The sequence below is a fragment of the Crocodylus siamensis genome, chromosome 3 (genome assembly GCF_052110815.1).
Source record: "Crocodylus siamensis isolate JL-2025a chromosome 3, ASM5211081v1, whole genome shotgun sequence".
NCBI classification, from domain to species: domain Eukaryota; kingdom Metazoa; phylum Chordata; order Crocodylia; family Crocodylidae; genus Crocodylus; species Crocodylus siamensis.
The window spans coordinates 85386296-85411363 of NC_143397.1; the positions used below are offsets into that span (position 1 = coordinate 85386296).

General features: G+C 39.6%; 1 protein-coding gene across 25 annotated transcripts in view; it reads right to left on the minus strand.

Annotated features, from left to right (window-relative positions):
* The window catches only part of MPDZ (multiple PDZ domain crumbs cell polarity complex component), a 139807-nt gene that overhangs the window by 27431 nt on the left and 87308 nt on the right, over positions 1-25068 (minus strand). For 9 of the 25 annotated variants that reach the window (XM_090038695.1, XM_090038692.1, XM_090038701.1 and 6 more), the window contains 9 exons: positions 22579-22777; positions 18622-18663; positions 15256-15360; positions 10702-10797; positions 9935-10112; positions 7718-7828; positions 7113-7196; positions 4452-4553; positions 267-429 (listed from right to left, as the gene is read on the minus strand). In XM_090038695.1, coding sequence (XP_089894821.1) covers positions 267-429; positions 4452-4553; positions 7113-7196; positions 7718-7828; positions 9935-10112; positions 10702-10797; positions 15256-15360; positions 18622-18663; positions 22579-22777 — 1080 coding nt within the window. Of the gene's footprint in view, positions 1-266; positions 430-3267; positions 3340-4451; positions 4554-7112; positions 7197-7717; positions 7829-9934; positions 10113-10701; positions 10798-15255; positions 15361-18621; positions 18664-22578; positions 22778-25068 lie in introns of all 25 variants that reach the window. The other 16 variants (XM_090038682.1, XM_090038680.1, XM_090038688.1 and 13 more) reach the window with 12 other exon arrangements.

Consider the following 25068-nt stretch of genomic DNA (forward strand, 5'->3'; position numbering starts at 1 on the left):
ACTGAAATTCCTACTGTTCCATTATGCGACGGGCAGAACCTGCACTTACCAGGACCAATGTTGAAAAGCAGCGCATAAAAAAAGAGCAAACAATCTAGTGTTTCAAGAATGTGCGTGTGTTTGTCCAAACAAAACTGAAAGCTGCTGATAACAATTTACACCCAGACTACTCAGCAGATAAAAATGAAGACATACCCTTTAGCACATGTTCTCCTCCTACTTCAACCCTGAGCATTTCAAAATGTTATCATAAAAGATAAACTTACTCCAACTGTAACCAAACTCATCCTCCTTATCTGCATCATCTGGGAGTTGGCTGGAAGATAACTGTGCAATATCATAGCTCATTCCTGAAAAGGCTGAAGGAGGGGGCAAAGGCAAATTACAAAATGAAGTCTTTTCTGGTTCTGATTCTGACTGACTGGATGCCTGTGGAGAACAAGAAAAATGTCATGCCTAAGCATATGCAGCCTCTTGTGCAGGCCAATCTAGTATGTGGAAATGTCAAAATGGCAATGACTATGACTTTGAAATTTAAATACCAAGCAACAGGAATTCTAAATGAGAAACAGCACAGAAAAGCTGTAGGAGATAAAAGACGTAAAAGAACGCTAAGCAAGGTATAGTAAGGCTCAATGCATTTTTAACAAACAAAACTGACATTAAAAGCCCAATTCAGTGAAGTATTATGCATTGCTTCATATCGTAGAGTGAGCCTTACGTGAATGAAGGCTGAAATGATTTTTCAATATCAAATCTGCACAAGCTTGTTTTCTTATGCTTTAAAAAAAGTTCAGTAAATATATTTTCTTGTGAAGAAAGATAAAGGAGGAAAGGAGTTAGGATGGTACTAAGGAATCTTTCAAAGGGAGGATATTTAATTGAAATATTGATTGAAAGAACAATTTTAAGAACATTTTACTGTAAGGAAATCCATTTTTTTTGTAAGATTTCCATTTCCAAGATCCTGTTTAAAGGCTTCCTACATAGCTTACCACTAAATGCAAAAATTAGAAAGATTTGACCAAAGAAGAAGAAAAACTCCTCTTGGCCCTCGCCTGCCTGATGTATTTGTACTGACAAAGAAAAATGAAACGTATGTGCGTAAAAATTAGCACTACAAAAGAATGGTCAAATTTTCAAATCCTTATTCTACAGGGGAAAAAACTTGTTAAAATCAGTTTGTCCAAAGATTACATGATCATAGAGTGTATGTTTTGGTGCAATCTACTTTGTAGAATTTGCTGTTTATTTAGCATATGATCAATGGTTAACACTAGGCAAGAAATCCAGTCATATGCAAGAACCTCATATTACTCCACACAAGTTTAGTAATTGGTAAGTCAGGGTCTGAGCATTAGCACCTATAGAACTTCTTTTGAAAATCATTTCAGAATGCTGCAGTTTGCAAGTACTGTACTGATATCTCCCAGCATTTTCCTTCACTACATCAGATTCAACTATCTCATTCTAGTGAAAAGGTTGAGGACAACTCTCAGATGCTATTCCTGAAAGCCAAAGATTTTCACTTTCATCACCGTGAGCATGTTAACTAAGGACGCTATTGAAATACAACTTTACAGAAATTAATTATGGTAATTTATCACCTCGGTATTCCACTGTAAGTATGCTAAGAAAACCAAAAATCGTTGATTTAACCCTTCCAAAATCTGTGAAAATTTTCATCCTTCAGGAGAAACAAACTACTTTCTTTGTCTGCATACTCTCAAAATAAAAAATAAAAAATAAAAAGAATTATACTTTCTTATATGAACCTTTAGATTCCTCTTCTTCAGAGTCTTCCACCTCTCATCTGGAACTTTTATTGAGACGCTTAACTAAGGAGTTAATAAATAAGTGTGAAAAAGGCTGAGTATGCTTGAAGTTAAAATCATTACAGCCTAGAAGGGCATCTGTTTACATGGCTTTACATTCCAGGCATTGTACACCAAAGGATATACTTTGGTGTTTGGTGTAATAATGAAAATGGTTCATGGTCTTACATAAGCCACAGCTCTGTTCCCTGGTACCTGTATCTTTGAGCAAGTTTTACACATATGAATTTGTTTGCATAAGTGATGCTGAAAATGTATATGAAAAATCAAAGCACAAAGCATCCTACTGATGTACTTTCCCTCATCCCAGTCTCCATTTAGGTTTTGATCATAGACTTGTGAGAACTGACATACTAATGCTAAAATATGGGAGAATTTTCAGGAACACTGTACAAATAGTAGCAATGAGAGGGAAGCTGGTGTTTGCAGCTTGCTATTGGGATTTTCAGTAGAACACCAGTAACATGGTTATTGGAAAAAAACTTCCTTAATTACAGAATCAGAGTTCAGTGATAGTAAAAAATGCCTAACATTTATGGTGCCCTTTCATACTGCAAATGAAAACACTTTGACAGAAATAAGTAGCATAATATTCCCTCAATATGAAGGTGGGGTAATTCTAAAACGTCAGTAAAGTCTCTGAATACTTTCTACATGTTCACTGAAGGCCCTGTAATCTACACAAACATTTATATCTTCTAAATCAAAGTAATGCAGCCTTTTACTCCTGTTCTTTAAGATAACTCTGCAAAATGTTGTGGTACACAGAAAGAAATCACAATAAAACAATAAAATCCCTTAGATTTAATCTGGAAAACCTGCTGTATCCTTATTTAATATATGAATACATTTCAGTGGATTGACAAAAATAAAGCAGAAATAGCCATGTTTGATCAACAAGTTTTCATGTCACTCCCTACAAGCACGTGGACATATCTGTGTATATGTTTGAAGTTTAAGTGAACGCTGACATGAAATCAATACGAAAGCCCCACGTCTCTTGAGGGACCTAAGAGTAGAAGTAGTAAAGTGTTAACAATGATTAAAACACACAGGGTCAAGTTCTGTCTTTAGAAGTTAGTGGGAGTTGGGCATGCATATCCAAGGACAGAATTCGAACCTCTCATTCATGGACAAAAAAACTTTTGTTCTCTGAATTGGGCCCTGGAGAGAAGACTAAAACATTTTAATTCGTGATATATTGAGATACAAACACCTGACAGAACATAAATCCTTTTGGCCATCAGCATCACCTTGGTCAAATCCAAACATATTCTAAAAGGTAGAAAACATACAGCAGCCTCATTTTCTATGTAGTGGGTATATTTGGAAGGAAAAGCAGTACATCTGAGATAATCACATGCCATGTTCAAACGTAAACACTAAGACAGCACACAAAGAATGTGCAACAACCACTAGTACTGAGACAAACCTTAAATGGTGTGGGAGCAAAGGGGTTAGTTGGGGAACAACGGAAGGTAACCCTAACTGGATTCGGTACCTCCTACAGTAATAGAAAACAGCAGTCCATATATTATAGTACTTTCACAATATGTAGCATTAGACACGAACAACTCCTTTCATGTCAAAGGGATATTTTATTCCCTGCAGCAAATTCATGTTTCATTTTAAAATGGCCAAAATTGGCCTAACATAAACCCTGTTTCAGAAAATCTGCAATTAGTTTTCCAAATCTGTTTCTTATTAATTTTCTCCATAAAAACAGCAGGAATAACAAAAGGCTGAGAAACTGCAAAAACCTAAGTTTTGCATATAGCTATGGGTAACTTAAAAAAAATATATAAAGGCTTATTTGGAAAATATAATCAATTATTCATATTTTACTTCTATTCCCTTTACCTCCCATTTACAACTAGAGGGACAGGTTATATATAACATACAATACATATTCCTTATATGGTTTGAGATGTGAGGCCTTAACGAATTAATTGAAGAAGCACACATATACATCTAAATTCATTCTCCAAATGAACAAGTTACTGCATGAAATCAGAGTTGAATGGATGTGTATTAGGACAGGATTTGACCTTTAATCAAGTCTATATTCTTCTATGTTTGCATAAGTTCAATTAAGAATTAATCACTAAAAAGGAGAATCTAACTATTTTTAGCCACCTAGGCTATCAGTATCCTGCTAGTGATACCAAAAAATGAAGGGGGGGGTGTTGTTGTTATAAAAAAAAGGATGTTGACAAGGAAAAATAAAGAAAGAAAAGCCTAGCCACATAAAATAACAAAGAGAAAGACCATCAAACAAACAACAGTTAGCAAAATATTTCCATTAATTGTGAGCTAAAATAATCTTAGACGAGATTTGCAAAGTTACCCAAAGGATTTGAAAGTAAAGCATCTCACTCTCTAGGTGGCTTTGAGTAGCTCAGGCTCCATAGTTATGATTAATAAAGCTGACGTGCCTTAGTTCAAGAAATTTTTACTTAATACAAGGAATTTTCATCTGCATCAGCACAATATCTTCCCCAAAACTGGTAAAAAACCCCAAACAAACACAACAAAAACAAAGAGGGAGACACATGGTTGTCAAACACATCAGTAAGGTTTGGTTAATTAAAAACAGAACATCAGGGATCATCCAACCTTGTTAGTGTTGAACTGAAGAGAATCGGCAAATGGATTAGTGCTGCTGAAGGTAGGAGGCCTATAGAAAAGGTGATTCTGCTGGAAAGGCAAGGGGGAACTCTATAAGGAAAACACAACAGGAGCTAAACATACAAAGCAAAAAAAAATTGACTTTAAGTAATAGCTTGTGGCTTACTGAATAGACCACAAGGCATCTTGTATTGAGTAAAGAACACCCACTTCATGTGTTTTGCAACAAACATCTGTGAATGAAGGGTAAGCAAAGCGGTTTTTCTCTAGCTATGCATTAATGATACTAAATAGCACATAGGAGAATACTAGACTTACCCTCCCTACCATGTTATATCTGACCTATCTCACTCTCTAGGGAGATCAAGCTAGCATTCTGCTTCCCACTTTTACACATAAAGCAGATTTTAAATTCACAAACCCTGAGAGTTAGGTACCTACCACCCATTGAAAAGCAATGAGAATTAGGTTTCTATCTGATATTTATGTCTTTTAAAATCTCCCCATGAGTTCCCTTTTTAGTTCTGACTGTCCTTATACAGCAAAACTCACATTGATATAAATAGCACAACTTCTCCTTATCTCACTCTCAAGCCACAGATTCAGGACTGGTGCATGTAACCAGTACTGTAACCAATGCATATGTTCATAAGTGAGAGAAATTAAAAGTCTGCCTGAATTGTAGTACATGATTATACCCTACATCTTCCACACATCTACAGCAGAATCTTATTATTTTGCATTAGTGAACTGCTTAATTTTTCAGTTTGAGAAGGGAACAAATGTAAGAAAATGTGGGGAAAGTGTTGTTTAAAATATAGTTTGTGCCTTTATTTCGATTCTAGTAGGCTAGTTTTATCATTTGCAGTACCTCATGCCATACTAGTAAACCTGCAGTGATACATACACTATTAAATCTACAGTGATATATTTTGCAGAAGTGAACTTAAATTATTGGGAATGATTTAACAGTCATTTGCCAATGAGTGGGAAGGACAACAACCCTTTTTTGTAAAACTTTCTAGGTTTATGAGTTAAGAAAGTGAGAAATGGCTAGCCTTTTCTTAAGCCAGTATGAATTATTTTTCCATTATCATGATATGATTGTTTTTGCTATGGAAACTTTCTTTGCACTTCGGGGAAAATCTGGGGAAGAAAAAATAAGCTTTATTTTATTCTATTTATGGTGTGCATTACCCTTGTTGTACTACACTCTCTCTTAAGATAAGAATTGTTCTCAACCAAGCATGTTCACTTGAAAGAGAGACAGCCACTCTAGTATTCAATGGCAGACAGGAAAAGGTCCAAGCTGTACAAAAACTAAATTCTATAAGGGATAGAAACAATTGCTATGTTGCTCAAATACTCCTTCCCATTATGAGCTTAATGCTACTGGAAAATAAGTAGCACACTACATAGAAGGAATGTAGAACTGCTTCTAGCAATGCAAACTATGGAACTGCCACCACCCTTTTTTCTCAAGACATGCCTTGCTCTATAAAGAAAGACATTGCTTTTAGAAATACCGTAAAATCCATTCTTAAACAAAGCTACTGTAATCTAATTTGCCATGTTCAGAATCTCTTAGTTCCACAGTATCTAAACAACTTAGAAGATAATGTAAAGACATGGCTTCCACGTTGGTAACGCCACTCACAAACTCAACAGGGGAAATTTTCTTTACAATACAATAAGAATTTCTATTGTAATTTCAGATCTGATCTTTTTTTACTGTAGAATAAAGGAGTATTTGGGAAATTTGCTAGCAATGCTCCTATTACACATAATCATCACATCTGTCATCTGCATAAATATTTAAACTGCATCTGAAAGAGGTACCATGGAAACAAAATTAACATAAATATTGTTTGCATCAAAAATGAAGTCCTCATATTAAAACAAAACCAATACACAGTGGTTCACATTTTTGCATCAGATATTTCTAACATAAGAGTATATTAACTTAAAGATACCTGACATCCTGACTTATGCAGCATGCAACTGCTGAAGACACTTGTGATCCATAAAATGTATGTAAATCAGGCAAGAATTTGGAGGATTACATTCCATTTCAATTAACTGAAGAGTTTGTTCTAACAATACTTTTGTGCAAGTAACAATACACTACAGCACAAGAAAAGAAAACTCTAACATAAAAGTGTTCTGAGTCACTGCAAACCTCTTGAAACTGAGAGTCTCTCTCACTAGAAGTGCTGTAGTCCCATATTAACTATAGCTACTTTCTGCATGCAGCTAGCTGTCTGGATGACTGCACATGAACGAAGAGAGGAAATTCCCTCATAAGCTTTTGCTATATGTACAGATGCAAGTTTCAAAAGGTTAAGAAAATAAAACTGTTTACAAAATCACACTGTAAAACATGTACAGTGAAAAGCATTTGCAATGCCTCTGTTAACATAAACAAAAATGGATAGGTTAACAAACAGTAAATCTTAAAATATAATAGAGTTGATGAACCTTTCTTTAACACAAAAACTTAGCTGTGATAAAGTAAAGGTATCATTCTTATATTAAGCATTCATCAAGCCCTGTCAAACTTGCCCATATCACAGCAAATGCATGAGCCTCATCTTAGCATTCTGAGTACCAATAACCAACATTCAGCAAAGCTATATCATGCAACTTTACCTGAGATGACTGATGGTAAAATGGGTTAGTAGTTTTCTGCCCACTGTGAGCAGAGGATGATGAAGAATTATAGAGAGATTCTGGCTGGGAAAGAAAAGTTATGAGACAACTAGTAAATAAATGTGCAGCTCACACAGCATCCTCAATGAGGAAGTTTAGTTTCAAGTGATGCAAGCTACTATATTAAAGCTCATTAGCCTGTGTTTGTAATGTCCATGCAGCTTAGTAAGGGTTTGCTGTGTAACTCTAGGTCCTTCCACTAAAGTCCACTGAAGATTATAATATGTACTGTCATGTATTTCTGCATACTGTCTCTAATTTCTCTCTCTACGGCTTGTTTTCTGTTAGGCTCCTATTCTGTCCCTTCACAAATTAACATCCTTGAGACATTTCAAAATATTGAAAGTTGGTGCTCAAGAGATAAATTCCAACTGTAAATCAATTTAATTCTAAATGGAAATAATATTTAAAATTAAACCTTACTTCCTAAATGGCTGAGATGGAACTTGGATTAAATCTTCCCCCCTCCCCAAATAATACCCCATTGGACATTTATTTAATCTACTGCTATGTATTAAGTTTCTTCCCGGGTTCTATATGCTTACCCTTGTTCTGTTTATAATGCTCTGTACCATAAAGACTACAGGGTTGCCTGCCTTCCGTATGGCTTCCACAGCTTGTTCATGGCTTGCATCTCTGAGGTCAATTCCATCCACCTGTAATTGGAAGGCCTCAACTTAACATTATACAAAGCTAAAAGCATAATGATTTAACTGCCACATTTTGCTTTGAGTTTTTATATTAAGGCCTGAGCCAAAGGCAACTATAGATGGGTCTCTAATGAGAACTTCAACTGAATATGTACCAGGCCCTTCAGTAGCAAAAACATACCAGGGTGAGATTTCCAAAGAAATCAAAAGGAGAAAGGCTCCCAGCTCCTACTGTACTTCTGTAGGAACTGAAGTGTATTATGCTGTTTTGGGATCCCAGCCACATATTTCAGGATTTCAATATTTTTAAAACTGGTTATTCACCTACTTGATTCAAGTTCCATTTGGACATTTTTCCCTACAGACCTTGCTTATAGGATATGGAATAATATGAAGACAGTCACACTGTTGGCCAAGCATCACTTCAGCTAATTTAGGATTTAGACTCAGGGATATATTGCCCTACCCACAATGGCTGTTGTGAGATTTAATTAACTGATCTTCATAAAGCATGTGAAGATCCTTGGTTGAGGAGTACTGAATAAGTACAAAAATACTGTTTTTTTTAATAATGGCAGGCATTTTTCCCTATTTCATATCCTTCCCAGAAGCTAGAGTTGAAAAGCTTTCTACCTAAAAAACAGTATTTAAAAATTCTACAGCTTTAAAAAAAAACAGTATTTAACAAGGATAACTAAGAACAGCTCTTTGCTTACATGAAACATTTAGCCATAAAATAATATGTACTGATGTATAAACAATTTTTCTCTCATTAGCCATTCAACATCCATGCTATGGTGAGGTTAGAGTTAGAAAAGCATAAAGACCATGATAGTAGCTATAAGCCAACATACAAGGGTTTTTAGTGATAACTTTTGCACGTAAGGCCATCTAGTAAGGGTTTTGTTTCCCCAGTTTATCTGAAACTTAATAATCCAGTGTAAAATAAAGAAAAGAGAAGGAAAACAATTTAAAGTAGCACATTCTATCCCTACTAGGAACTTATGTTACATCTCTGTAAACTTCAGGTAACTGAAGTGGTGGTATGTGCTGACTAAAAAGAGCAAAGCCAGAATATGTCACATGACAAACAGAAACTACATACTTACATGCACATATAGTGTATCTGTGGCCTTTTGATTAGCATGAAGCTCCATCCCACAACTAGACCTGTAAGCTTCATTTCTGAGACAGTCTGCATACTTATTAAAAGCTCATGCTTTAGTTATATGGACTTCTAATTATCTTTGTAATCAAAGTAAAAGAAATGTAATGCTTGTTCAATCAATGTTTTCATGTGAGAGGTGGACTAAATACTTAAGCCAACTCCAAGCATTTCTGAATACAGGACTATTTATGGGACCATGTAGAGCTCCACACTTCTTATTTAGACAGTAAGTCACTTGAGCACCTTGATGGATAACAATATCCTTGTGTTACGTAAGTATTTATTTATACAGGATACTATAAATGTACCTAATGCAGTACAAATTGTGCCTCAAACCTGTTAATCAACTGAAGCTATGTGATCCTCTGCCTCTGCCTACTAGCATATTGTAAAAGATGCAGTCTATTTTCATCTCCTACATCTAGATTCTGTACGTTGTCCTAAGTGGTAGTCACAGCCCTGTAATGAAATGCTACCTCAGGTGTTACTCACTTACCTGGACCACTTCTCCAAGGGGAAGAAACATAGTTTCATCTGGCCTAGTCATCCTGGGCTTACTGAATGGCAATTAGGGACCAGGGAATAATAACTGATATACCATAATTACTTGAATCCAAGATAAGGTTTGCCCCCCCATTCAACATGGGGGAAAAAAAGGCCCTCATCTTGAATTCAAGTACAAGATGGGGACAGGCAGTGACAGGACTAATATATAGTAATAGTCATTATATAGTAATTATATTTTGTACGGAAAAAGAAAAACATTCATGCAGTATCAGTCAAAGAAAACCTGAGAAGGTGCAGTAATCACATGGTATTTGCATTTCAGAACTGTTTTATCCATTCAGAGATATTTAAATGGTAACAAGGTGATATATACAAGTAAGTATTGCCCTACCTACAAGGCTGTGCATTTCTTACACAAAATGGAGTTTGTACGGTACCTCCACTATTCTATCTCCAGTTTTCAAGGTTCCATTCTTGCCAGCAGGACTGTCTTCAAGAATGTGTTTGATAAAGATTCCCCTCATAACTTCACCATTGCTCAAGCGGCTCCCCATCCCTCGGCCACCAACAATGCTGATACCCAATGACTTGCTAGGTTCTCTCCAAAGCTCAACCCTGTAATGACGAAAAGCAGACAGAAATATATTAGATCTACATGTATTCTCTTCTGTACTTCTCTTTCTCTCTTCTATAATTTACAAAGGCCTATTTGCATGATTTCTTGCAACAGGCTGAAGGATAAATTATCCATAGCCTTTTCACTTTGTAGCATACAACCTCTTTTTTTTTTAAATCTTCTCCATATTTGGGGTTTCTAGTTAAGCCTCTTGAATCCCTCTCCTCATCTTCTATGTGAGCTTTCAGCAGCATAACACATTCTTATATTTGGAAGGGTTTTTCCCAATGAGTTGATACCAACCTACTAATCATTTTTGTGAAAAGTTAATTTTGAGCTTCCCCTGGCTTAAGTAAATTACTGTAAATTAAAATTTTAAACTAATCTGCCCAAGCAATCAGCATCTAAATTGGATCACAGGGATTTAGACTGATTGTGACAAAAACAAATAGGTACTATTTGTGCAGTGCTGTTTGTGTGTTACTTTGCAGATACTTCAAATGTTACGGTTAATGGATCCACAAGTATTATTTTTTCAATTCAAATTCAGTTTATAAGAATGTCATTTAATTCCAAATCCATACCTACCGTCTGGGCTGGTTCCAATTACTATAAGCTGCATTCTGAAGTTCACTTTCCTCTCCCTCCCCTTCTTCTCGTTCTGGAAGTTCTGGAAGATCTCTGCTAATAAATGAGAGCATGCAGACTACTTTCAAAGTTCTAACCAAGACACTGGTGTTCACTGTCAAACTTCACTGATCAGCTCCAACTGCCAGAATTAGCATTTAAATGCATGGAGGTAGCCATGCTTTTTACATAGAAAGATATGAATAAAAATACTAAAGGATATAGCATATCTTTCTGTTTGAAAAAGCTACAGACATACTGCTGAAATGCAGATCTTTCCCAGTAGAATTAAAATCAATTTTAAAATACAAGTAATTTTCTACTTCTAATTGTTAGTGCTTGTTTAGCCAAAGCTTGCTGTGCAAGTGCTTCTCTTATCTTGTTAGAAAGATTTAAAACTCCTCTGGTACAGCTGTAAACTATTTAGAGTCACCAGCCATTCAGTGGACTTCCTTATAGGAAGTCTGTTATAATACATGCTGTATTTCAGAATTCCTTTCCACAACAACCATAGAAAAAATATTCAACACTTCTGAATTTGAGTTGAGTTAAATTTTAGGATGAGTAATATTTTGTTTCCAGTGGGGAAAAAATGTCTAGTGATTTAAAGTAACTGTTGTGCAATCTCTTTCTGCCTGATAAATATAGGTCTCCCCAAGCCATCTTCAGCTACACTCTCAAGAAATGAGGCATTCAAAATTGCCAGACACTTTTGAAAATCTCAGCCAACACTTTACTAGGATTTTAAAGCCTATAAGAGAACAGAGAGAACTTTTCATTCTCCAGTTGTAAAATCCCATGTAATTTTTCCAATGTATCTTCTGGATGAAATAGAAATGTCATAATTTACATTTTAGAACAGCACAGCTAATAATAAACAACACTGGAATTTCTATCTGAAATATCCCAAATAACTGTCTGATTTGACTGAATCTCTCTTAAACGTTTTATACAGTAAAAGCTCTGTTATCTGGCATCTCCTGGGAATGGGGGATGCCAGATAACAAAATATGCCGGTTAACTGAGTGGCCCGAACAGATATCCTTGCCTGTTTGGGCTGCCGCTCCTCACACCTCGCCCAGGGTGTCGCCACCCCTCCTGCAGGCCAGCCCTTCAGGACAGGGAGGCAGGCTGTTATGCCCCCAGGCCATGGGGGCTCGGCAGCTTAGTCTGCTTTGCCCCAGGCCATGGGGGCTTGGAGAAACAGGAAGTGCCATGGTGGGCAGTTCTGGTTTCATTTTTCCTTACAAGCCAGCATGCTGGTTGGCAGAGCATGCTGGCTTGTAAGGTGCTGGTTACCAGAGATTTTACTGTATCTGCTTTGTTTTTATTATACTACGCCAGTAACTTTTCCCCAATATTTTACTATTTTCTCAGTGCTTTTCTTAAAAGGCCCACTTAACTAATGAAGAGTATTCACATATAGTTTCTCTTTGCATTGTGACTCTGAAGGGTTAAGCCTCCCAGGTAGTGTGGAGGCCAATCAGCACACCAACAGACACTAGGGCTGTGCAAAACAGCACTGTTTCATTTCGACTTTTGTTTCACCGTTCCAAAGGGACAGCATTTATTTTTGTCATTTTGTCTCATTTCGAAACACTGTTCCATTTTGTTTTGTCAAAACAGTTCCGCTGTTTCAACACTTTTGATGTTTTGCTCATAGGCTATAATGGGGAATCATGAAAATGGCTATAATTTTGTCATTTCTTGCCTGATTCAAATGAAACTTACAGGGGTGGTAGCCTCATCTGAGGGCATGACGCCTGTCATGTTTCGAGGAGACAGGTGCAGGGGTTACTGGGAAACTGCACCTCAAACTGCTAAAAGCAAACTCATGTCACTTGCCGGCAGCGGCAGCCTCCTGTCATCCTGTGCACAGATCCAGAGGCCCGTGCCCCAGGAAGGGCTGTGGGGCTGTGCTGGACTCCTCCCAGGGGTGTGGACCCCCAGATCTGTGCGCGGGATGACAGGAGGCTGCCGCTGCCATCTGGGACCAGCGCTGGGTGCAGCCCGTGCCCAGCACCAGGAAGACGGCTGCTGGCCCCAGGCAGCAGCAGCAGCCTCCTGTCATCCCACGTGCAGATCTGGGGCCTGGGCCCCTGGGAGGAATCTGGCAGTGCTGGGAGGGCAGGTTGAGCTCTGTGAGGCTGGTGGAGCCAGTTTATGCAATGTCACACCCCTCTGTGAGCCCTATGGAGCTCAGCTTGGCAGTGGGAAGTGGCGGGAGAGCCAGTGGCGGAGCCACTCGGAGCGCAGCCCTGGTGAGCATGGCCCGGCAGTGGGAGGCTCTGTAGCCCCACAAAGCAGAGCCTAGCAGGGGGAGGCAGGGTAGAGCCACTGCCCAGGGCTGTGCTCAGAGCATAACAGCTCAGTTCTGTGGGGCTGCGGAGCCTCCAGCTGCCGGGCTGTGCTCCAAGTGGCTCCACCAGCCTCACAGAGCTCAGCCCTGCGGTGGGAAGTGTGGGAGAGAAAGGGCTGCACTCTGAGCAGCTCCGCCAGCTCCATGGAGCTCAGTCCGGCAGTGGGAGGCAACAGGAGAGCCAGTGTTGGAGCCACTTGAAACGCAGGCCTAGCTCTGGCCAAAGCCCTAGCTAGTGGCTCTCCCCCACCTCCTGCTGCCAGTCTCAGCTCCATGGGGCTGGTGGAGCCGCTCAGAGTGCAGCCAAGTGGTGGGAGGTGGGGGGAAAGCAAGGGCTGCGCTCTGAGCGGTTCTGCCAGCTTCACGAAGCCAGTGTTCCACTCAGAGCGACTCCTCCACTGGCTCTCCCACTGCCAAGCTGAGCTACATGGAGCTGGAGGAGCTGCTCAGAGTGCAGCCCTTGTTCTCTCCCACCTCCCACCACTGGGGTACTTTGAAACTTGAAACGTTTTGAAACATTTTGAGTGCCCTCATTTCATTTCAAAGCTGTTTTGAAGCCTCAAACAGCTTTAAAATAAAACACTTGTAGAAATTTTGCACAGCCTTAGTAGACACCATACTGAGCTAGACAGCCCCAGCTACCTGTTTAAATGGCTAGCCTGATTGACATGGACATAAGTCTTAAGGATAGCCCAAGCAGCAGCACAATGTATCTCATATTTGAAGCTGCTGCCCCATGTTAAACATTTTCAGTCCTAGTTTGAGTCCTCCTTTGGTCTCCAGCTGTGGCCTCTGCCTTGTCTCCTGGGCTGGGGACAAACATTAAACATAAACTGGTTTAAGTGATCAGAAACTGGTTTAAACCTGTAACAGAACAGATGATCAGTACACATAAACCAGTCTGAAAATGGCTGAAACTGGTTTGAGATAAACCTGGTTGAATGTAGTTTCAGACTTAACTGATTTCGCTCAAACCAGTTTATGCAATGTCTGTCTCAGACCCCTTGTTGGTTTAAATTAAATCAGAGTTCCCCAGCATCCCAGCATGCTCTCTGGGCTGCGCTCTCTGCTCCACAGCAGAGCTGGCCCCTCCCTTCTGCTCCCTGGCCAGAGCTCTGGCAGAGACGTGCAGGCACAGAGCGTCTGCCTCGCTTCCCCCTGCTAAGCATAAATTATTCCCTCTTCTCCTCTGCCTTACACAGACACCTCAGCATTAGTTAGCAGACCACATGCTGGCTACAGTCAAACAGGCTTTTTGGAGCTAATCAACAGGTAGCTTAATGACCTTCCTTGGAAGAGCTGTTTAAGAAGAGCTCCATTAGTTAATGGAGAGAGGCTTTGTTTTCTTAAGGGGTTAATAAACAATGAGTTAGGGGTGATAAACATTCCCTGCTGGGCTGCTTAGGAGGGGAGGAAATAATCAGAGCATCCTGCCTGGGCCTAGCCATGCCTCCCTCAGCTCACCTCTGCCAGGGAAGGGAAGGCTAGCACCCCCCTCCCCCACCTGCACCCCTGCTTCTAACCTGAGCCACTGCAGGCACGTGCCTGCATTTCTGGGTTACAAAATTGATTTAGCCTAGCCAAGTCAGACTAACCTGCAAAGACTGAATCAATTTGGTTCAGGCTTTTTGAATGCCTGTCCCTAGCCTTGCTGTTTTAGTCTGTTCCTGCTTAGCTGTCCCCACTGTTTTTGATTCTCTTGATCCTGATCTCTGGCACTGTCCTAACCTCTCACTTCCTTCCTGCCTTGGACCTTCTAGTTCCTGACCTGTTTCAGCTCCTGATTCTGGTCCCTGGAACCCCCCCTGATTTTGATGTTGGATCTACTCACTCTATCATATTGCTGCCTCTCTGTCTTAGAAATGCCATCAACTAGCAAACTTTCTGAGTGCAAGAAAGAGACTGATTTATTTTGAACAGGATTTAAAATAGTTTAAAACCTCTCTTTTACAAATATCTGTAAGTTTACATGTCTTACAAAACTGTCATGGCAACTCGCTACTGAAGGCACAAATTTTATTAGCCAGCCTTGCATCTTGATAACTGATCGATAGTTTACAAAAAATCACATTTTTTCTTCTTACAGAAAAATGAAATCATGAGAATTTTGCAAGGCTACATATGTGGGAAGAAGTAAAGCAAAGCAGATGAGTCACCTGACAGTATGTGAAGAGAAGAGGTCAAGAGGCATAGCTCCCTCTGGCTGTTCTCCCAAACTAGCTCTGTACTCTTCCAAATGTTCTGCTGGCACATAGGTAATACTGCAATAAAATAAACACATAAATGTAAAACAAATCATGGATCATACCTGGTGGTTCTGAAGAGGAAGGATTAGCCATCTGAGATCACTTAACATGCCAACTGACATAAGGGCCAAAATGCTATTGCTGAGAGCCAAGGCACAGGGAACTCCACATATTCTTAATGAATCAGTCACTTTACTATGCACCTATAGTCAAAATGATAAATTGTATAGGCATCCACTGGTGCTAACTGCACCATTTATGAACTCCGGAAGCCGTTACAGTTTACTTTGTGGCAATGACTGTCATGCTGAATAACTTTTTTGCATCAAAAAAAAAATAAGTATAAGCAAACAGAAGAATCTGTTTGGTACTTCTGTCCCAAATGCTACATGGAAATGGTTCTGGAAGTTCATTTGCATAAGTGTTATGGTAGCCTTTATGGCTTCTATCAAGGCTTTGATTTTTGTTGTTGTTGTAGTTGTATGAAAAACACAAAATAGACAAGGAGGAAAAGGCAGGTACAATGACAAATAGGAAGGTGATATAGAAAAAGTAGAAAGAGCACTTTCAACAGCGGTGCCTATACTTTATCACCAAATCAAGAGTGATGAGGGGAAATACAGGCAAAAATATAGCTCCCTATTTTCAAGTCAGTGCTAACAAAAATAGTACCTTCATGACAAGAAGCCTCCAAACATTAGGGCTTTAACTGAACAACAGAATGAATAATTACAGGACTGCCAAGATTGCAAACAGGCCGGGTGGTTATACTTAAGGAAGACATGGGACATATCCTACCAATCATCTTTTTTTAAGTAACCCTGTTTTATCCCTCTAATGGAGCAGAGGAAGAAAAGGTCAGAAATAGTACCCCCAGTAAACAGGTTGATGAGGTTTGGGGTTTTGATTAACCAACATCAGTTCAGCTTGGGTCTGCACCTTGCCCCACACTGGAGAAATGGAATTCCTGTTCTCTCCTCCCTCATCTGGCATAAAATGTAAGAAATGCTGTTTCCCTGAAGAATGAACAGGGAAAAAAGCCAGACAAATTCACTGTGGGGCCAGCCCTAAAGAGTCTTCCCATTATAAAAGGCCTGAAAATATCATCCATTTTAAACAAAAGGGGACATTCATCTAGTTACTTCTACCTGTCACACTGATTATTCACATTTCACCTTACTACAAATGCAGAAATAAACAGAAATTTTAAAAATGTGTCTGCAATAAAGCATTTGGCATTATGAGGTGAGTATCTGCTGGTCAGACAATCAATGCATCTCTGTTATACTGACGGAACCTTAAAATGTGCTCCTCAGTCATTACTGTCACTTCCTAAGTTTTAACATGACTAGCATTTAGCTTCTGTCTCCCTTTGGTTTGTATCACAGTGCCCAGATTAAATTTAAATTACAGAACTAGCTGTAGTGGAAAATCCAAAAGTTCAAGGTGTAAGGCTCTGCTTTAGGGTGCTCACATCCTAGTGTGCAAGCTATATCTGGCCCATGGAACCAAATCATTTAGCCCATGAGGATCCCCAAGTGTCTGGATATTTGGCAGCAGAAGAGTGGTGGAAACTCCACCTAGGCCATTGGCATGCAATGGGACTGGGGCCAGGCTGCTTCCCACAGCCTTACTCCCTTCCCTGGAGCATCCAGATTGGGGCTGCTCCACTTTACCCCCACCCACTCTCCCTGTATGTCCAGATCCATGCCAAGCTGTTCCCCATTTTCTCCCCTCCCCCCCATATCTTATGCCACCCCTGCCTGGCACATTCTGATCAGGGCCAGGCATGCACCCTCCCGAGGCCCTGCTGTGCTGGCCCCGTGTGCCAGATTGAGCCGACTGGCCAAATCCAGCCTGCAGATAGACATAGCACTGCCCATCCAACCTGTGGATCAAATTGTTTGGTCACCACTGGTATACAGTATAAGGCCAGATAACTCCATATTTAGCTTTGGAATACTTAGCTTTACTAAACGGTCATCTTCTTTGTCAACTTATCTTGTGGCTATTCTCCTTGCAACAGAGAAGAGGCCAAGTTCGATGAAGGAGTAATTCCATTAACTGCAGTGGATTTATGCCTGCCAAGAATGGGCCCTATAAATTTGAGCTCTCACAGACATCTTTTTAAGCTGAACTTGAACATGGAGTGGAGAATGTCCTCATCAGTGAGGCCTGCAGGTGCTTAGCACCTCTAGGAATTGCTCAGGATTTTGTATGGTCAAGTGTTCAGTGACCAAGAGCCTGGGACAGTGAGGATTCCCAGGGATGAGGGCCACTGGCACTATACTGTTCTTAGTGCTTTGGGGGAGAAGTAGAGATAACACTGTTCTACTCCAGCACTTAAAAGACTTGTTCATCGGAGGGACTGACATCTACTTTGAAACTTACTCCTAGAAGTGATATGAAAGGAAAATGGAGAAGTGAAACAAACTGCTGGGAGGATAGAAAGAAAAGCATACAACACATTGTGAAATGTGTAAATGGCTGTTAGAAGTAAACAGTATATTACAATCCTTGGCTGTAAGAGAGGTTAACATATTAGCAATTTCAAGAGAAGACAGGTGTAGTTTTTAAAAACTTCCTCTCTTTTGCAACTGCTCAGCTTTAAAATGAAAATGTTGCTGTTTCCAGTTTGATGAGCTGTAGAAAAAAAACATTCTAAGACATGCTTTGCAAAGGGAGCAGCAACAATGAAAACACCGAATGGCGTAGATATGAAAACATTTCATAAACACAAGACTCCATGCAGTTCAACAAGAACATTTATGGCATGCTTGATCAAACAGCCACACAAAAACCCTTCAGCACCAACAGAGGAAACAAACTGAGTGGTGATGAATGTAACACATTTGGGACAAATTACTATTTTATGACTAATCCAAACCTGTTGGTTATCTATGGAGAAAATAAAACATTAGTACCACAGAAAATATGACACTGAGATTAATCCAGATATCAGTACATCTACACCTTATTAATTCCAGTGTTTAGCCCCTAACAGCCAAGCTCTTTGGGCACTTTCTGAGAGGATAGTATGATTAAAATACAAATCAGCAGCAAATTTTCAAAATACAAGCGTTTTTTAATACAGTCTCAGGAAGTTTGTTCCAAACTGTATGCTTAAAAGCCATTTTTTATTTATTTATATTTATATTTACTGTACCTATATCTGGATATATCCCTGGCATTTTGGATGTTATAAAAGCATGAAATGATTTCACAGAAAAGTTGCAACACAGAGTCATAATGAGCTTTTGAATCACCAATACTCACACATAAAAGGGGGCCTGATCATCAGCAGGTGCTGGAGAAGATCTAGAATGTGAAGCATACGATGCAGCATCTTTTACAATGGTGTTAACAAATGTCAATGTCTCATGCTGAATGTGCGATGCATACATATGCAGTTAAAAGTGTGAACTTCTATTTTTTTCCCCCCTTTTCTTTTTTTTTTCCTTTACCCCCTTCCACCTCCATTCCATCTACACCTCCCCCAGAAAGCATCTGCTCTTTATTGATGTCTATAGCAATGATTAACAAGCATGGAAAAATGGAACTGCAATCAATCTTTTATTCCTTGATCAGGAATTCATCCCCATACTTTAGGTTAAGGCAGGTGAATTCTGATTCAGCTCAGTAATTATCTGGCAGATGTTACAAGCAGCTGCTGCTGAGCACAAAACCCTGGCTATTATTACAGAAATATAAGAGCTCCTGGCAAGGTGGAGTGAGAAGTAAAGCAGAATGCATTCTGGGAAGGCCACACATCTGGTTTTTCATAAAGAAATTATGAAACCTGGAACTCAGACTGACTGTTCCTGAACTCCCAAAACTCAAATATCTTTGTATAAAATGAAATAAAGTTGCAGTTTGCAATATGCAGCAAGTGCAAAGTTTTGACTATCTCTTGGCAACTCATGTTTCTTGTAAAATATGCTCTTTGTAACTGAAATAGTTTTTTTTTTTTTTAATTCTTCTCCCATACCCACATACAAAGGCTACTACGATCCCTGTAAGAGCCACAGTGGCCTTTCACTTGTGAAACTTACAATGTAGACCCAAGCCCATGAAACTACATATTAAACATGGTGGTCATATCAGTGCCCGCCCCCCAAATACGCTGATTCCTAGGAGACTCTTAACCCTTGCTAACCTGAATGATTGGGCATAGAACCAGCAGGGTCTCCTGAATGGGAGTATTAGGCACTATCACTAGGTCATCAAACTAATACAGTCTAGACTCAAGAAACTCATTGAACACTATAGTTCTCTTACTGAGCCTGAGCATTTCCTTAAAAATGTCCAGGTCTGGTTTTATGATACAATATTTCTCTGGTGTTTTACAATGAAAGAGAAGAGTGAAGTGGTGCTGCACTGACTGAAGAGCCAAATGGTTCAACCCCTACTCTTGCAAGCCTCCTATGCACATTACTGCAGGATCTTGGCCTTTCATGGGGTTACTTCTTTGCAGCAGTGAGAAGGCTTCAACTTGAACCTATATCGTGTATGGCACTTGTAAGGCTGTAAAATGGCAAATGCTCTTATTTCTGAGATTTTCTGATTACTGCAGTGTTCCAGTGCAATGCTTACAGTGGGATCTGATTCTGAATCACAGCTATATCCAAAAATAAAACCATACCCATCCCTTCCAGTATAAACTAATTTATTATAAAATATACCAGTAATAAAAAAAGCATAAGTACTAAACAAAAATAATCTGTGTTTGATTATATGACTGAGCTATTATTAAAAATTATTCAAATTTTGTATATAAAGTTTTGTATATGTTCATACATATTATACAAATGCACATAATTCAGTTCTATACTGGCAGCAGAAATCATTTGAAAACTGAAAGCTCGGGTATATACTGATTCACTGGTACTTGTGATTGGTAGTTACAGTTCTGTCCTTGTTTATACAATAAATACATGCTATCCTATGAACAAAATCAGCTTAAATTACCTTCTAGCTATTAGCTGAAGGATCAAATCTACTAGTCCAGAGGTGCTCAACACTTGGCCTGTGGGCCAAATCTGGCCCATAAAGCCATGGCATCTGGCCTGCAGGACTTCCCATGGATCAGAAAAGATTGGTGTCAGGGAGAGGTGGGGCAGTGGCAACTAATACTACCATACCTCTCCCACTGCTTAATTCCCAAGCCCCATGCAGCTAGATTGGGGCCAGGGCAAACCCCTTCCCTCATGTGGGTGGATTGGGGCCAGGCCATGCTCCCAGCATCCCTCCTTCCTTACACAGTCAGATCAGGCCCCTGCCACACCTGTGCTGTGCACTGGATCAGGCCCACTGGCCAAATCTGGAAACCAAACACTGCCTATCTGGCTACCACGGTGAAAAGGTCGGACAGGCACTGTACTAGGCCAAGTGAAAAATCCTGGTGCAGCTGCACCCATAAAACCATGCCTGCTCAAAGAGCTGCAGTTACTGTCACTAAGGCTGCTCTGAAACTGTCTATATTAAAAAAAGGCTAGTAATTAATTAAAAATGATGACTAAATCCTTGCTTAAACTGATTAACACATGTTAATGAGTCACCAAAGTTGTTTATAGACGTTACAGTTTTCTAGGTTTAACCTGGAGTACAGCTGTCACTATATACACGGGGACATCTGTAGTCCAAATTAAAATCAGATTAATGAATTTTATTGAATGAGGATTAAAATTAATGCAGACTAGGGTAGTCTGAATTAGGCAATTTAAACTGTACTAATTAACATGTATATACAGATTACTTCTAAGAAAAAAAGTCCTTAGGAACCCAGGTAAGCATTGCAAATATCAATTTCCTCAAAGGCAAATCAGGGTGCCTGCACATACACTGAGGCTGCTCCAATGTGCTGTAATTACAGTGCATCGATGCAGACTCGATTAATCAGCTCCAGCTGACTCTAGCATCACGTGTCCCCCAACACTTAAAAATGGTGGGGGGGGACATTAACTAAAGCTCATTTGATGAGCTTTATTAAAGCACCCCGTCACCATTTTTCGGTGTGGGAACACTGATATGTGTGACACTCTGGGTGCTTTAATTAGAACGGCTCTTGAAACTTCTCTAATTAAAGTGCCCCCCCCCCCACCTCCCACAGCACATGTATAAATGCCTTCAGTTGTGTTTTTGCAACACATCAGGGTGTCAGGCACAAAGCAATGTCTTTACAAAGTCAAATGTGTGTGACTAAGTATCAATATACTCATTCAGTCCCCAGCCCTGCCCAAGCACACAGGCTACTGGTCTGTGAAGGAGGCAAACCCCCTTGATCATAAATTAACCCTTAATTCAAACTGAAACTTGATTCCAACTGTGTGACGCAAATCTGTTAACCATGGTTTCGAAAACGGTGAGCACATCTACACACAGCCCAACGCAGTCAAATGGACATAAGCAAGGGTTAAACTGGTTTATGCATGTCTACATTAGTGCTCTGCTCTGGTTTAGCTAGTTTGAATTTTGAAGCAAGTCAGCTCAGCCAGTGAATCTTTGTAGTACAAACAGAGCCTGATCTTCCCCAAGCACAAACAAACAGGGGAATATCTCCACCGTCTACTGTGATCAGAAAAACAGCATGGTAAACTGACAAGATTGATCAGTTGGCAAAACTGTGGGCAATAGCCATTTTTCAAAGATCTACTGAAAATAGTTATAAGTGAAAGCAAGGATCATCTCAACACTATCACATTTAAAATGCTATTTACCAGCATTAACATTGTGTCATACTTTCTGTTTGCCAACAAAAAAATTAATTAATTATAAAGGCATCCTACAAAGAAAATCAAGAAAACAATTAACTTTTTAACAACCACAAATACTTAAGATAAAGTTTCATTATTGTCTTGACTTGGAGCAAAGGTTATATAGTCACATGGTTAATGAAAAATGCTGATTGCAACTCCTGCGTAAAGTTAGGTAACTAAAGACTGGTCTGAATAGCCAGATTTGAGAAAACACCCTTTAAATGCCTCTGATTGCCTTTTTCTTCTATAAGAATAGGCAGAGTTATAATAACTGCAATGAACTCTTTTGCAAACAACACAGAAAAATTCACGTGATTTCATGTTCCATCTATACGAAGACTCAATCTGAGATGACGACATTGTACGAAAACAAAGAAAAAAATATTTGATTTAAAATACTGATTTCTATCATACGTGTACTCTACTTTATGTGACCGTTAATGCTTCCCTATCTAACTCATGTCCTAGCTTTACCTACTTTATTTCAGGTCCAATGAGCGAATGTCTCCTTAGCATAGCCCGGGCTTGTGCATTGGTCAAATTAGTGGTTGATTCTTCATTAATACAGAGAATGCAGTCCCCTACACCAATTCGTCCATCACGGCTTATGGAACCACCATGGATGATGCTACGGACTATCATTCCTGAGCCATCTTTATTGGAACTTACAGTCATTCCTGTTATAAAAGGAATATGGAACATATTATTGTGTACAACCACTACTCCTTATAATATAAAGGAAATCTATTCCACCTGCCCAATGAAAGAAGCATTCAGTAATGAAAGACAACCCCTAAACCTGGGGCTGTTAACAAGACTGAGTGGTTTCCCAGCCCCACGGCTACTATCCCAGACTAGACACCTGTGATATTAATTTCTAGTTTTTAAGCACAGGAGCAATAGGAAAATAAAACTGCTGTATCTAAAACAAACAAGCAAAATGGTATTATTTTGAGAAGTATTTTAAGTGGTCAAATCAATCAGTTCTCTAGCTTGTCTTGGTAAGAGTATTTATCTATTTTAATTATATTTTAGAGTTTCTTTACTTGGAATATTTTTGTTTCACCAAGGCTGAAAACCAGTCAGGATGAAGAAACAGGAGCAAAAAGCATAAAAGAGCTAACAATGAAAAACACCTTCTTTGCACAGTACAGCTGTCCTGACTCAATGCCCACTGAAATCTGTTATTCATTTCAGTGGACCTAGATCAGGTTGTGAAGTACTACAACATAGATTACAGTATGTATATGGCTGAGGGAAGGAGCATTACACCAGTTGCACTATATTCTAGTTAGGTTACATCTCTGCTCTATGAGCCCACAATTATGACTACCCCTTGTTCCTTTCCCTACAGGAGGACAACTGTTGCTCATTATTCTGATGGTCACCCATACTTTGAGAAAAATTTCATGTATGTTTGTGTACATTTCACAACTACAAAGTGCTCATGAAATAGGCTCAAATGGCTAACAGCTTTGGAGAACACTGTTCTCCATGAACAGTAAGAAAGCCCAGATGCATTAAGCTCCTAGACACACTGTTCTTATCAGTCATCTGTGGTCACCTGAACCCACCTCTCTCCAATCCACAGATGAGATAAAGCAGAGGCTCTAAAGTCTAAAGCTGGAGCTCCCTCTGTTTCAGCAGGAGACTGAGGCTTCCTGGACTCTGGCGCACTCCTTCCTACTTCGGCATGCCAAAGCCCAGATTTATTAACCTCCTAAGCATGCCCATCTTTTCCTGGGCATTTAATACTGAAACAGATGGAGAGATATTGGATTATTTGGGTGATGGGACTTATGTTTATGACTTGGAAGGTAAATATTTGAGCTACAGGCAAGCTAAGTGACGCTGTCAATGAACATGGATATATTTTAATCTATAGGCCACCAATCCTAATGAAAGAAACTTTTGTTTTATATAAATTAATGTATCCTGTGCCTATTATTGCAAGAGTACAGTACAGGAGTCAGATGCTTTGATTCCGCTTCCCACTTTGCTTATATCACAAAGTAAATGCTCAGACAATACAGGTGGTCACTGCGGGCTGTGGTCTGGGGGCACTGTCTATGCATTTATGCTCACACACGTCCTCATCCAAAATTCTCCGTACATAGGTTATTCCTATTCTTAGTAGGAACAAAATGCACATGTGGTACTATATTTGGCTGTAGTGCTCCAGAATATAGGCAGCATGTGTGTGCTCATTTCTGTGGGCATTATGCCCGTCTCCAGGGTGCCAATCAAAATTTGGCTTTAGACTAGAAGCCCCTTTCATCCCTCGGGTAAACAGGCACAACTTAATTGAAGCCAACACCATCACACCACAGACATATCTGGCCGAGTGTCTATCAGATGATGTCAATATTCAAGTTCACATCTGATGTCAAGTGCATAAGCAGTGGCAGATCCAGATGAATGAAGCGGTAACTGCACCCCCACTTTTAGACTGGACTTCACCAGAAAACTCTGGGCACCAAACACTTGAAACACAGTGAAAAGTAAAGTGCTTGTGCTCTGGGTATATATTAGTGAAGCTGCTGGTGCAGGTTGTTGCTCCTGAACTCCCTTTCGCCAAAACTCCAATCTGCCCTGTGCCTGACTTCAGAGTTTTATACTTTCAAAGAAGAAAAAAAGAGTTAAGTGCCATTGCTGGTGCACCAACAGCTTCACTAATAATATATACCAAGAGCATGGGCACTTTACTTTTCATTGTGTTTCAAATGTTTGGCGCTCCTAATATAGATTTCTTTTTTAAAACAAAAAGAAAAGTTAGCAGTATTATGGCTAGGCTTTAAGGGCTACTGCAAGCCATGAATGCTAGCATTTAAGAGAAAAAATTCTAGCTTTCAACTTAAATAATCGACACAGCTGCAGCTTTCAACATCATTACATAGCTCTTGTTTTAGCTCCTTTAGTAAAAGTGAAATTTAAAAGCTGTGCAGCCATGTGTGCAAAATATTGGCCG